Source organism: Colobus angolensis, unplaced genomic scaffold (assembly GCF_000951035.1).
Source record: "Colobus angolensis palliatus isolate OR3802 unplaced genomic scaffold, Cang.pa_1.0 Scaffold187, whole genome shotgun sequence".
Taxonomy (NCBI): domain Eukaryota; kingdom Metazoa; phylum Chordata; class Mammalia; order Primates; family Cercopithecidae; genus Colobus; species Colobus angolensis.
The window spans coordinates 1,352,924-1,366,688 of NW_012115010.1; the positions used below are offsets into that span (position 1 = coordinate 1,352,924).

Genomic DNA, 13,765 nt, shown 5'->3' on the forward strand with positions numbered 1-13,765 from the left:
TAGCTGAGATTACAGGCACCTGCCACCGCACCTGGCTAATTTTTGTATTTTTAGTAGAGACGGGGTTTCACCATATTGGTCAGGCTGGTCTTGAACTCCTGACCTCATGATCCACCAGCCTTGGCTTCCCAAAGTGCTGGGATTACAGGCGTGAGCCCCAGGTCTCTTTCTTAAAATGTCTTTTCCCTCTATCTTTCCCCTCCCAGTGATCCAAAAGCTATGCTTGATTTGGAGAGGGGATGGCAAGTGGGAAGGGACAAGGGAAGGGGCAGTGTGGATTGAGGAGGGGGTCACCCCCACCCTGACCCTGAGCACCCTAGATTTGGCCCCTCTGGGTACCTCCCTCTTTGGAGAACTCAGGAGGCCGATGAGCTAGTCTGCAGGCTGGGGGTGGGGCAGCGAGGAGGAGAATGGGGAGGAGGGAGGAGAGAGGAGGGAGGAGAGTGATGGGACCACTGGCTGGGAGGCTTTGGAAGGTTGAAGGCTGGGTTTGGGAGGTGAGGGCGAGCGAGCGTCCCTCTCAGCCCCGTGGGGGGATATGCAAAGAATTGCTAATTGTAACTAAACGAGTCCTTGGCGTGGGGGAAGGGGCAGTCTCGCGGCTGTCAGGGGCTACCGCCTCTTTGAGTGCCCGGGTAAGGCCAGGCCAGCCCGCTCTTCTCATGTAAAGCAGCTTTTTGTCTGGGGGAGCCAGGGCTGGGGCCAGGGGCTGGGGAAGGGGCCCAAGCCATCAGCAAGTTTCTTGTTCCCCAGAAAGGGAGAAGGGTGCCGAGGCCTCCTCAGAGTGAAAATGCCCCCCTCCTTCTCCACTCTCAAGCTTTTTATGTGGGGGTTGATGGGGTGCTGCCCAGCAGGAGGGGGTGGGCCTGGGATCCCAGTACCCCCCTTGCTGGACTGTGGGAAAAAAACGAGCACAAAGAAGGGGGCTGGCCCCGCTGAGATGGGAGACAGGGCAGCTCTGATCCAGGGATGCCCTGAGGCTGAAGTACCCATCCCTTGAGCCCCTTCTCCCCAGAGAATGTCCCCAGTGGCGACATTTGTCTTATCTGGTCATCTGGGCCCATTTCAGACTTTCTCACCCACTTTGCAAACCCTCCCTAACCCTTTGTACTCTGGGGAGATGGATCTTGTGAATCCAAGCCTAGTTCCTAACAGCCTAACCAGAGGGAGAGGAAGGACTCAAGCCTTTGGGGAAATCTTTGCTCTAAACATAGAGACAGACCTACAAATAATGCTTCCAGACCCTGGGGCCGCATAACCTGTTAGAGACCTGAGAATCTTGCTTTCTAATTCAGATGCCCCCTTTTATGAGCTTCTCTATAAACTTGGGTAAATTATATCAGCTATTGAGCCTCAGTTTTCTCATCTGTAAAATGGGGACAATATCATCCTCTCGAAATCCTTGTGAAGATCTGGAAAGATGCAAAGCATCCTGTATGGCAGTCCCTGGTTCTCAGTGTGTCCCCTCCCCTCCCCTGGAACATCTATCAAAAGGATAGATACACATACACAAGCACTTTGGGGATAAGGATACCTCATGTCCATATCACACTTTGCAATTTCTACAATGCATGTGTCTCTTTTTTCGTTTTCTTTTCTTTTCTTTTCTTTTTTTTTTTTTTTTGAGACAGAATCTCACTTTGTCGCCCAGGCTGGAGTGCACTGGCACAATCTCGGCTCACTTCGAACTCCGTCTCCTGGGTTCAAGTGATTCTCCTGTCTCAGCTTCCTGAGTAGCTAGGACTACCGCCCGCCACCACTCCCAGCTAATTTTTGTATTTTTAGTGGAGACGTGCTTTCACCATGTTGGCCAAGCTGGTCTTGAACTCCTGACCTTCAGTGATCTGCCCTCCTCAGCCTCCCAAAATGCTGAGATTACAGGCGCGAGCCACGGCACTGGGCCACGTGTCATCTCTTAATGATACACTATCTAATCAATGGAACAGACTCTTCTTTTCTATATTTGGTGAAAAAACCCAAGATTCCAAGAGCTTAAGTCAGATCCCCTGACACCTCCGCCAATGCTCATCCCACTCCATGGTGTGGCCTCGGAGATCTCATCTCACGGACTAAACAAATGGAGCCTAAGGCCAGAGCAAAACCAGCCAGAGACTGTCACCGTCCAAGGTATCACCCAGGGTTTCTCAGTAGCACAGCTTGTGTTAGTGGCCACCTGGGCTCTTCTCCTAAATCAGCTTGTGTGGAAACTTTAGGACCATGTGGGGCCCCTTCTCTCAGCTCCACGTCGGGGTCCTTGAGAAGTAGAGGGCTGGCTGGAGGATAGGAAGGGTTGTCACCTCCCCTCCAAGCAGAAAACCTCTGGGATGACTCCTTCACTCTGAGAGGCAACGGGGCGACACGGGTAGGATTGCTGGGCAAGTCAGTTCTTTCCCTCCTCCCTTTTCCTGCTAGAAGTCCACTTGTTCATCAAGAAATGTCTCCTCTGTTCCTTCCCCCCTCTATTTTGGGGGCCTTGGGGTCTAGTTCCCCATCCCTGTGTGTTGCCCTGGCTGGGTCCCCATCCTCCCAGCCCCTCAGCCAGGTGGAGGATACTGATCTGACTGCCTCCTGCCAGACACTCAGGGCCGCCTCCTCCCAGAGGGTCTTGGCCAAGGGGCTCTGGCGCTGGGCCGGTGCCTTTCTCACTGCTAGTCTCCCTCCCCACAGGCCCCTAATCCATCTCACCCAGCAGGAAGCCCTTAAGCTGCCTTTTCAGCGGCCTTCCCCAGCCCGCTGTGGGCTCTGTGCCTTTCTATACCACCCTTGGCAGGAGTTGTGTTATACAAGCTGGAGAGAGAGGCCCCTGCAAAGAGGTCATCTTGCCTGAGGCAGCTTCCAGCTCCAGCAGCCTCTCCTCCCTGGTCCCCTTCCCAGGGTTCCCCCACTGGTACACTGCCTGGCATCCCTGGGCACTGACAGCCCTGGCTGACTCACATCAAAGCCCCAGACTGGGTCCAGGTGAGACGAGGGATGCTAGAGGGACAGTGGGCAGAAGGCCAGGGTCTGGGGAAGTGTGGCGGGCATGAGGGGCTCCTCTGGCTCTGTGCCATCTGTCCTTTTGGCTGGTCTCTCCTTCTTCCCTCTGCTTCCAACCCCTGCCCCCAATTCCACAAAGCCCATTCACAGTCTTCTCAGACTCAGTTATGCAGCCCAGACAGGGCTGGGAGAGCGTGTCCCCTGGAGGCCACCTCAACTCAATGTTTCAGACAGGAAGAGAGAGAGGCCAAGGGGCTGGGGGCGGGGGCAGGGGTGCTGACAGGCTCTTTCGGTCTTCCTAGGTTGTATTTGGGTTTGGGCAATTGCTTGTCACTCTCGGGGTACAGACCTCACAGCTTGGATCATTCTGGGGCAGGCTTAATTTCACACCCCCAATTTCATGGCCCCTGCAAGGGCCATGTTGCTGGTTCTGATGATTTTTGGTTTGGAAAATGGTTCTTTTTTTTTTTTCTTTCTTTTTTAGGTGGAGTCTTGCTCTGTCGCCCAGGCTGGAGTGCAGTGGCGCGATCTTGGCTCACTGCAACTTCTGTTTCCTGGGTTTAAGTGATTCTTGTGCCTCAGCTTCCCAAACAGCTGGAATTACAGGTGTCTGTCACCACGCCCGGCTAATTTTGTATTTTTAGTAGAGATGGGGTTTCACCATGTTGGCCAGGCTGGTCTCAAACTCCTGACCTCAAGTGATCTGCTCACCTCAGCCTCCCAAAGTGCTGAGCCACCGTGCCCTGCCTGGAAAATGGTTCTTGTATGACCTGGTCCCTATCTTGCCCTCAACCTTTCTCTCCCCTCTCTCTCCAGAAAAAAATATCCCCCCACCACCCCCACCTAGGCCCCTTCTCCAAGGCCCAAACCCCAGTCCTGCCTCCGCTCCAGGAAGCCAGCCTTTTGCTGGCTAGGAGTGGTTAGAGAAGAGTTGGGGGTGCCTCTGGGAGGTCTGTTTGTAGTTCAGATTCTTCTCATTCCAGGCTCAGCAGGCTCTCTCTAAGGGAAGGGCCTGGGATAGGGGGGCGGGGATCCTTGGGGCACCAGCTGCAGGGAAGGAAAGCTTCCCGGGGAGAGGAGGGAAGTGTTTTTCTTCCCTTCCTAGGGACCCCCATCCACAAGGTAGGAACTGTCTTTCCCGGTTCCATCATTGGAATCCCCCCCTACAAGCCGCCCCAACATCCAGGCTCCTCTCAAGGGGCCTGAAAGGAGCTATGGAGAGCTGAGGCCCTGATCTCTTTCTTCACTTCTGAAGAGTTGTTTCTACCCTTTTGGGGCCCTTAGAGATGTTTGGAAGAGTTTGGAGGGGGCACTAAGGTATACACAACCAGATGCTTGCACAGTGACTGGGTCAGCCCCAGCTCCAAAGAGGCTGTATCAATCTGTCCCCAAAACTGAAGTCCCTTGTAGATTTTTTTCCTTACTTTAACCAGTATTCACATATTTGTCCCTCTAGAGTACCAACCCTTAGGCCTTGAGATTCCTCAAGGATTAATCAGTGATCCAGTCACGGGAGAAAGCAACCAACCCCCAGGGTCTTAGAAGTCTGACACCTGCCCCAACTCCCCGGAAAACTTCCTTCTTCAGCTGCCTCTGCCTGATCTAGGGAGAGCAGGAAAAACCAACACTAAAGGCTTACATTGAGTGTCCACTATGTGAAGTCACTTACCGCTTCATCTTATCTTCCCCACCCTTCAAGAGAAGATTAGTGTCCCTATCTTATCAATGAAGAGTCGGAGCTTCAGAAAGGGAGAGTGACCTATCTCAAGGAATACAGAGAGGAAGCAGAACTGAATCCATTGAGTCCCAGTCCAGGACAGTGGGTCTGCCCAGCATGCTGCCTTGTGACTAGGTCTGCCCTAGGTACCTGTGTCCAGGCTCCCAGGCTGATCTCTGGCTAATATTCTGCTTCCGGGTTACAGAGCAGCATGTACCATCTGGGCTTCCTTTCCCAAAGCAACTGTCCCTACAAATCCAGTTTCTCATTTAGTACTCACTTCAGAGGGAACAGGACAGACTTATTGTGCCCATTCTACAGATGGAGAAACTGATACTCAGAGAAATAAAAAGATTCACTGAAGGTCAGAAAAGTATTAAGCACCAAGACCAGGACACGAGCATTCAGGAGTCCTATGTCCACTTCATGGGTTCTCACGATGACGTCAGATTTGTCACTTCACCCCTTCTCAGACTGGAGATCAGAATAGGTTTGTTTTTGTTAGTTTGTTTTGTTTTGAGACAGGATCTTGCTCTGGCAGCCAGTCTGGAGTGCAGTGCTGCAATCACAGCTCACTGTAGCCTCAACTTCCTGGGCTCGAGAGGTCCTCCTGCCTCAGCCTCCCCAGTAGCTGGGATTACAGGTGTGTATTACCATGCTCAGCTAATTTTTTTTTTTTTTTTTTTGTAGAGGCAGGGCATATTTGTAATTAAATGTGGCTTTGAGAAACTAGATACTTGTCAAAACTGGAGACTAGAAATCTGGATCCTAGAAACCTGTCTTGCTCATTTTTCCTCCTCAGAGCTGAGATTCTCCCCTCCCTAAGTGTGGGTTTCAGAGGCAGGGCAGAATGTATGGAAAGGGAACTGGGCTTGCTGTACAGGGCAGGATGCTTGTGTCTCTAGATTACCCAGCTCAGGGAGTTCTTCAGACCTTGCCCTATTTACAGACAGCATTGATTCATTTAACAATTTTTTCTTGGGTGCCTATGATATGCAAGGCACTAAAGTATGCACAAAAACTAAGACACAGCCTCTGACCTCAAGAGATTATCTTGTTGGGGGGTGGGGAGGCAGTAGTTAGACATATGTAGGTAACACATGCCACATGCTAAATGCCATGAGATAAACATCAATTCAGAGAAAGGATGGGAGTGGTTTCAGGGAAGCACCACAGAGAAGGGGACTTCAAGGATTTACAGTGGTGGAATGGCTTCAGGTGTTTTATCAAAAAAGAGATTCAGGCCAGGTACAGTGGCTCATGCCCGTAATGCCAACACTCTGGGAGGCCGAGGCGGGTGGATCGCTTGAGATCAGGAGTTCCAGACCAGCCTGGGCAACATGGTGCCTAAAATAGAAAAAATTAGCCAGGCGTGCACCTGTACTCCTAGCTACTCCGGAGGCCAAGATGGGAGGATTGCTTGATCCTGGGGGTTCAAGGCTGCCATGAGCCGAGATTATATCTCTGCACATTTCAACCTGGGCGACAGAGTAAGACTCCGTCTGCAAAAAAAAAAAGATTCAATACAGATTCTATAGACCAAATTAAACTGTGGCCCGGCAAAATTCATGTGTTAAAGCCCTAACCCTCAATGTGATTGTAATTGGAGATAGGGGTTTTAGGAGGTAATTAATGTTAAACGAGGTTGGAGAGTCCCCACCCCTAATCTGATAGGATTGGTGGCCTTACAAGGGGAACAGAGAGAAATCTCTCTCTCCCACCACGTACACACACCAATGATAGGCCACATGAATACCGAGAAGGTGGCCATACACAAGCCAGAAAGGAAGCCTTCACCAGAACCCAGCCATGCTGGCATCCCGATCTCAGACTTCCAGCTTCCAGAACTATGAGAAAATAAATTTCTGTCATTTAAGCCATCCAATCTGTAGTATTTTGTTATGGCAGCCCAAGCAGACTAAAACAACAGGAAACTAGGTGTTTGTGAAACTTGGATGACCTGGAGGAGTAGACTTTATCACAAAGTCACAGAAATGACCCTCCAGTAGAAGCTGCTACCTCTGCCACAAGCAGGTAGGGGGATCAAGAGGCTGCCATTGGGACTGGTTGCAGTGGCTCATGCCTGTAATCCCAGCACTTTGGGAGGCCGAAGCAGGCAGATCACTTGGGGCCAGGAGTTTGAGACAAGCCTGGCCAGCATGGCAAAACCCTGTCTCTACTAAACATACAAAAATTAGCTGGGTATGATGGTGCCCACCTGTAATCCCAGCTACTCAGAAAGCTGAGACCTGAGAATCGCTTGAGCCTGGGAGGGGGAACTTACAGTAAGCCAAGTTCACACCATTGCATTCCAGCCTGGGGATAGAGCAAAACTCTGTCTCAAAAAAAAAAAAAGAGGCTTCCACTGGAACTAAGTCAAGGTAACTGCACCTAGGGATCAGCAGAAATAGCCATGGCAGCAAGAACATGACCTCATTTCTCTTCCACCTTCCAAATCTCAAATAAGCACATTTTGCATCCAGAGCTCTAGCTGCAAGGGAGGCTGAGAGGCGAAGTTTTTGGCTTCCAACCTCTGAGGTTTTTGGCTTCCAACCTCTGCAGTATAGGAAGGAGGTGGGAATGGTGGGAGGATCTCTTGAGCCCAGGAGCTTGAGGCTGCATCGAGCTGTGATCATGCCACTATACTCCAGCCTGGGTGACCGAACAAGACTTCATCTGGAAGAGAAAAAAAAAAGTGACTAGGGCTCTGAAAGTTAATTGAATGGTCTGGAGGTTTGGAAAGCAGATAGCTTTAGAGTGCACGTATGAATCACTTGGGGATGATATATGTGGGTAAGTGGGCAGGGCCCAGGAATCTATATTCCTAACAGGCAAACCCCAGTTCCCATTGCCCCTCCTGCCATAATCCTGATGCATGTGGACTCAGCTTTCAGAAACTTTGTCCCTGGACAGGAGCTGTGATGGGGCAGTCCCCTAGACACTGCTGTGAGCTCGGAAAAGGTTAGATTTGTGCTGAATTAGTCCCTTTCTCTCCTAAGAGCTAGTCCTGAAAGTTGGATGCTGAACTCTGAAAAATGCTGCTGTGATGGAGGCTCAGAAGAAGGGGGTCTCTGCCTAGAACCCAGGAGTCCAGGGATTTAAACTCACCACCCTGCCAAGGAGGACTGAATGGAGTCAGTCGGCAACATGAATAAGCATTTCCTGAAGTTATGACTCATTTTGTTCTGAATTTCCACCCTGGCCCCGGGGTTTAGGATCTTAGGGATCCTATTTCGATTGCAGGGGTTTAGTTAGAGAGCCCCTTCAACCTTGAGGGGTTTAAGAATTAGACAGAGGAGAAGAAAAGTGAAACAAAGGGGACAAGAGAGGAAGGGAGGAGAAAGGTAGCACTTCCACCCAAAATGGCCTCAGGTCCCTACCAGAACCCAATGTCCTGCATAGCTCACACTGAATTTCAACACAAAATAGTCTATTACAATAGATTTTCCTTTCTCCTTCTCAGTCATTTTCTTTTCTTGGCTCTTATCAGGCAGCCCTGGCCCCCAAGCCCCCCAGTTCTGAGGGGAAGGCCATAGATAAATGAAAAAACCCCGACCTTCTCCCTCTGTGCCCCCATCTCAGCCCCACATCTCAGGAAGGGGGTCGCCCCAAGCCACAGCAGGGCTGAGTCGGCCTGGGCCAGGCTGCCTGGCCAATAGGCTTTCCTCCTTCCCAGGAGTATCCATTCTCTTCCCCAGTTCCTGAGATGCTGGGCCCCCTTCAGCCACATCTGCAGCCTGACTGAGCAGAGTCCCCCAGGCCTTCCTCCTCTAGGCTGGTCCTCCCAGGGCAAGAGCAGGCTTCCAGGTTGGGAGGGGGTTCGTCCCCCCATCCGCCAGTTATCACCACAAAGCAAAGTCCAGGGAAGGAGGGGGAGTGGGCAAGGGTGGGGGTAGTGGGAGAGCCAGGTCCTTGCTAGTAAATCAAAGTTGGTTTCCCACATGGAGTTGAAGCTGCTTTGATTTCTCAAGTCACCCCCCTCCCCCTCTGCTGCCTCCCCTCACCCCCGGCTCCACGGTTTCAATTCCTCCCTGAAAAGCAGCGGGGCCTCCTTTCAAACCAGCCCAGCTCCTCCAACTCCCAACAACAGCTTCAGTTACAGGAAAGGGGAAGGGGAGGGGTTGAGGTGGCCCAGCCTGGAGAGAAAGGAGAGACATTCTGGGAGAAGCAAGAGGAAGAAGGAGGAGTAGAAAAGGAGGAAGGGGGAAAAGAAAGAGCAGAGTGAGAAGATGGGGGGGCAGCCAGGGTGGAAGAGTGGGCTCTGCTGGAGCAGGAGGGGAGCTCAAGCTGGGAAGCCAACCTGCCTTTTCCTCCCTCCCAAGGGAGCACCCCCACATCCATCACCCCAAGGACCCCTCCATATCTACAGAGCTATGATTCAGGCTGTCTTATTCCTCTCCCCTTGGCATTAGTTTCTAGAAGGTTCTGGAAGACAAAATATCTAAACCATTCATTCCCAGGGACATTTATTTCTTGTTCTAGAAGGCAGAGTCACCCAAGAACCTCACTATCCAAAGCCAGCACTGGCTTTCTAGATCCCGTTTCCCCAGTTGGCTCTGAGCAGCCCACACCTTGGTCTTGCTCAACCCAGGCTTGGGCCAATTAAGGCCCTTAATTAATAGATCATCTGTTACATCTGTTTAATCCTTTTATGGCCCATTTTGCCTGCCAGAGACCTTGAAGAAGGGTATTGGAGAGATAAAGGGGTAACAGCTATGTTCTGCTAAGTCTCCTTCCTCCTATGCCCCAAAGCTGGGGCAGCCTTGGAACTTGGCAGGGGTGGGGCAGGGTGCACTGAAGGAACCTACAAGTTGTCAGGAAGTGGAGTTCCAGGAGTCCTAGGTCTCCTGATTATTTGGTGGCTCATTTCTTTATTTTCCCCTTTCCTTCCTTCCTTCCTTCCTTCCTTCCTTCCTTCCTTCCTTCCTTCCTTCCTTCCTCTTTCTCTCTCTTTCTCTTTATCTCCTTCTCTATGTCTATGTCTCCCCTTCTTTTATTTCTCTCTTCTCTTTTTTTCTTTCTTTTTGAGATAGTGTCTCACTCCTGTTGCCCAGGCCAGAGTGTAGTAGCAGGATCACAGCTCACTGCAGCCTCCACTCAGGTGATCCTTCTACTTCAGTCTCCTGAGTAGCTGGGACCATAGGCATGTGCTACCAGAATAGGCTATTTTTATTTAAATTATTTTTATTTTTATTTTTAGTAAAGACAGTTTTGCCATGTTGCCTAGGCTGGTCTCCAACTCCTGGGCTCCAGGAGCCTCATCTTTCCAAAATGCTGGGTTTGCTACTGTGCCCAGTCTGTGGCCCATTTCTAAGGGTCATTTCCCTGAGATCTAAATAGAGGATGGAGTGCAGGGAGAAGGAATTTGATACCTCACCTGAAGGTGGATTTGAGGTCTTGATGGACAGGTTCAGGGAGAGAGGGGGAAAGGTAAATTCACCCAAAGCAGAGGCATACTGTGTGGGTCAGGGGAGAGGGTGGCCAAGGAGACTGATTCTCTGAAGGCTCAGACCTGTTTTTCCCGAAGTATCTGGGACCCACCCCGTTTAGAGCAGAACATTTTTGCTTAGAGAATAAAACCATTGAGGCTCCTAAAGTATCTGAAATTAAGTCCTCTTCCTTGCTCTCTGTCTCCTAAACAGATACATAGCCCTTCCCTCTTTAGGGTGGAGGGACCTCAGTGCTTTGAAAAGGAAAAAACACTGACCCAGAATTGAGGAAACAAAGAGGGGACCTGTCCTCTGCCAGGCTTATTGGAGCAGGGGGAATTCCCTCGGGAGTCACCATACCAGGCATTGTCCCTTAGAAGAGCTCTCAAGGACAGAGGGAGGGGATGGCTTCTTGGGAAAGCAAGGGCTCTAGAGGAAAATGTGCAAGGAGACCTGGACATGTGTGATTACCTAAACTGTGACCGGAGGAAGGTGAAAGGCCAGAGGCAGGAGGATTTTTTTGGGGTGGTGGGAGCCCTAGGCAATCTCCCCAGGTTTCCTTAGTGGGGAGAAGTTCTCTGTGCTCTCCTCTCCTGAGCACACCTGTGTGTGTTGGATGTTGCTGACTGTCATTTCACTTATCTGTGACACACAAGCCTTTCATCTTGTTTGAGTGGCATGAAGCAAGGAGAGTTTCAATGATCCAAGCATCATATTCTCACAGTCTCCTACATCTGGCTCAAAGGTTAAAATCAATAAATCGTTTTATGATCCCTTTCTACAGATGAAAAAGCTGCAGCTAAGGAAGGGACGGTGACTTGCCTAAGCTACTGGGCCAGTGGAGCTGGAGCCAGGCCTGCAGCCCAGCTATTTGGAGCCCCAGACCAGGTTTCTTTCCACTCCAACAGCTATTTTCTCTGCTCTCCTGTTAGGTTGAGATTTCTGCTGTTGCCAAGCCCATCCTACAGAATGGAGGAATGGATCCTGCAACAGATTTACAGTAGGTACCCAACTGTTATCCCAGATATCAGATTTTTTTTTGTTTTTGAGATGGGTTCTTACTCTGTTGTCCAGGCTGGAGTGCGGTGGAGCGATCATAGCTCATGCAGCCTCAAACTTCTAGGCTCAAGTGATCCACCCACTTCAGCCTCCTAAGTAGCTGCGACTACAGGTGCATGCTACCACACCAGGCTAATTTTAAAATTTTCTGTAGAGATAGGGCCTGGCTATCTTGCCTAGGCTGGGTCAAGCAATCCTCCCACCTTAGCCTCCTAAAGTGCTAGGATTACAGGTGTGAACCACTCCACCTGGCCCTAGATATCAGATTTGTAAGCAGAAATGATTGACAGTGGTACTCCAGGGTTTAGGGGAGAAGTGGCACTTCTGTGCACTAGGGACACCTAGGCTCCCAGCCCACAGCAGAAGCCCAAGCCTAAAGAGAAATGTTCCTTAGGCAGCGATAGCAGAATGTGGCCGCCTAGACTGTACGCCTGAAGCTGGAGCCTGAGTCTCTGCAGACTATCTGCTTTGCATATGGTAGGTGCTCAATAATTTATTGGATAGAAAAATAGCTACTATTACCAAGCTTTTAGCCTAGCACCAGGTCATAGTGAGTGTCATACGCTGTCTCATTTAATTCTCACAACTGAAATAAGAAAAATAAAAATTCTGGGCCATGTGTGGTGGCTCACACCTGTAATCTCAGCACTTTGGGAGGCTGAGGTGGGCAGATCACTTGAGGCCAGGAGTTCGAGACCAACCTGGCCAACATGGTGAAACCCTCTCTACTGAAATACAAACATTAGCTGGACATGGTGGCGGATGCCTGTAATCCCAACTACTCGGGAGGCTGAGGAAGGAGAATCCCTTGAACCAGGGAGGCAGAGGTTGCAATGAGTGAGATCGAGCCACTGCACTCCAGCCTGGGCAATGAAGCAAGACCCTGTCTCATAAACAAAAACAAACAAACAAACAAAAACCTGACTTGAAGCTCTCAGACCCAGAAGAAACAAACCTTGTGACATCCTCACGTTGGCTAGAATCTCTGCTGGCCCAAACACCTCTTCTCAGTCTCCCTCATTGGCCTCAGGGCCTTTAAATGTTGACATCCCCAAAGCTTTGGCCTTCACACCCAATCCATCTTCCCTAGATGATCTCAGCCATGCTCATACCATCAGCCATAGGCTAAAGGCGCCAGATCTAAATCTAGCCCAGAGTTCTGATCTGAGCACCGAGTTAGATTATTCGCCAGCCTTCTGGACACCTTCTCTTGGATGTGCCATAGGACCAGGCTTGCTTGACTGCACTCATTATCTACCCTTTCCCTGCATTTCCCAGCCTGGCTAATGGCATTAGGGCACCTAGGTCAGAGCCTTGGTTGATCTCTTCCGTTACTCTCTCTCTCTCCTTATCATCCGCACGGCCACATCTCAGTTCCTGCCCTCACTATTTCTTGCCTGGTCTCTTATGATCAATCTGTAATTGGTATCTCAGGCTCCCAGCATCATGCTCCTCAAAACTGCCCAAATGTGTGGGGAAAAGAGAGGTCAGCCTGTTACTGTGTTAAAGGAAGGGCAGGCGGTTCCTGGGTCTTGGATTTTCTCAGGCCCTAAGGCAGGTAGCCCTGATTTGCTCAATGGCCTCATTTGGCATTATTGCTTGTTGGTCAACAGTGCTCCAATTCTGACCTATTCCTAATAGTTGATCTGCATCTATGTTAATTGGAGGATTGGCAGTCCTATTTCTTTGGACCTGCACTTGTGCCCCATCAATCCACCAAGTCTTAAATTGTAAAAATTGAGAGGGTGAAAGTGAGGATTTTGCCAGAATCTTCCAATCATAAGGAATGAGTCTATATCCATGAGCAATGGAATCTAATAATGTTTTCATGTAAGGAGAGTTGGGTCCATACTGTTTTACTCCTTCTTTCATTTCTTTTAGCATTTTTATAGAAAAGGACTGATATCTGGCTTCAGCTACAGGAGGCTCTCCCTCTTGGGGCCCTTCTCCAGGTGGTCTTGCTTCTAATATTATTGGGAATTGCCACGCCTCAATATCTCCCTGTTTTCTTGCCTCATCAATAATTTTATGTATTGCACTACCCTGTGTACTGGGCAGTGCTGTAGGATTAAGTCTCATGGTGGGCGGCTGAGGATATGGCGCCCTGCCCTGTGGCACTGGAAATGTTCCTGGCTGTCCATACAGATTTTCTGGGGGCTGCTGATACTGCAGTTCAGCTGGCGGCCAGTATTGATAGGCTACTGGCTGCTGGGTCTTACTATCTACCTGCTGATATTGTGGACACTGTATTTGGATTGGCATTGCCGTGACAGAGACTCTATCTTTCTCTATTTGAGCTTCTTTTGGAGTTTGTACTTGTTTAACCTGCATTTGAGGTTTTAAGATTGCAGGCATCTGAGCTGCTGTAAGAGGAGTTGGCCATCGTAGTTTAGACTCTGATGGCTCTGCTAATTCTGGATCTTTTTTCTCTAATTTTAACGTTTTAGGATATATTACCTCCTGTAATTGATTGTTGTCAACATTTTGCGTTGACCAAGCCATTACCGGCTCTGCTACACATTTACAGTGTGAACTTTCTTTTCCTTTTCGGGATTCTATCCCTGCCTCTTTTTCACTATCTACT

General features: G+C 50.0%; 1 protein-coding gene across 1 annotated transcript in view; it reads left to right on the forward strand.

Annotated features, from left to right (window-relative positions):
* Window positions 1-10,036: 10,036 nt before the first annotated feature.
* The window catches only part of FZD2 (frizzled class receptor 2), a 12,581-nt gene continuing 8,852 nt past the window's right edge, over window positions 10,037-13,765 (forward strand). The window contains exons 1-2 of the mRNA XM_011940171.1: window positions 10,037-10,123; window positions 13,098-13,157. Coding sequence (XP_011795561.1) covers window positions 10,037-10,123; window positions 13,098-13,157 — 147 coding nt within the window. The remainder of the gene's footprint in view (window positions 10,124-13,097; window positions 13,158-13,765) is intronic.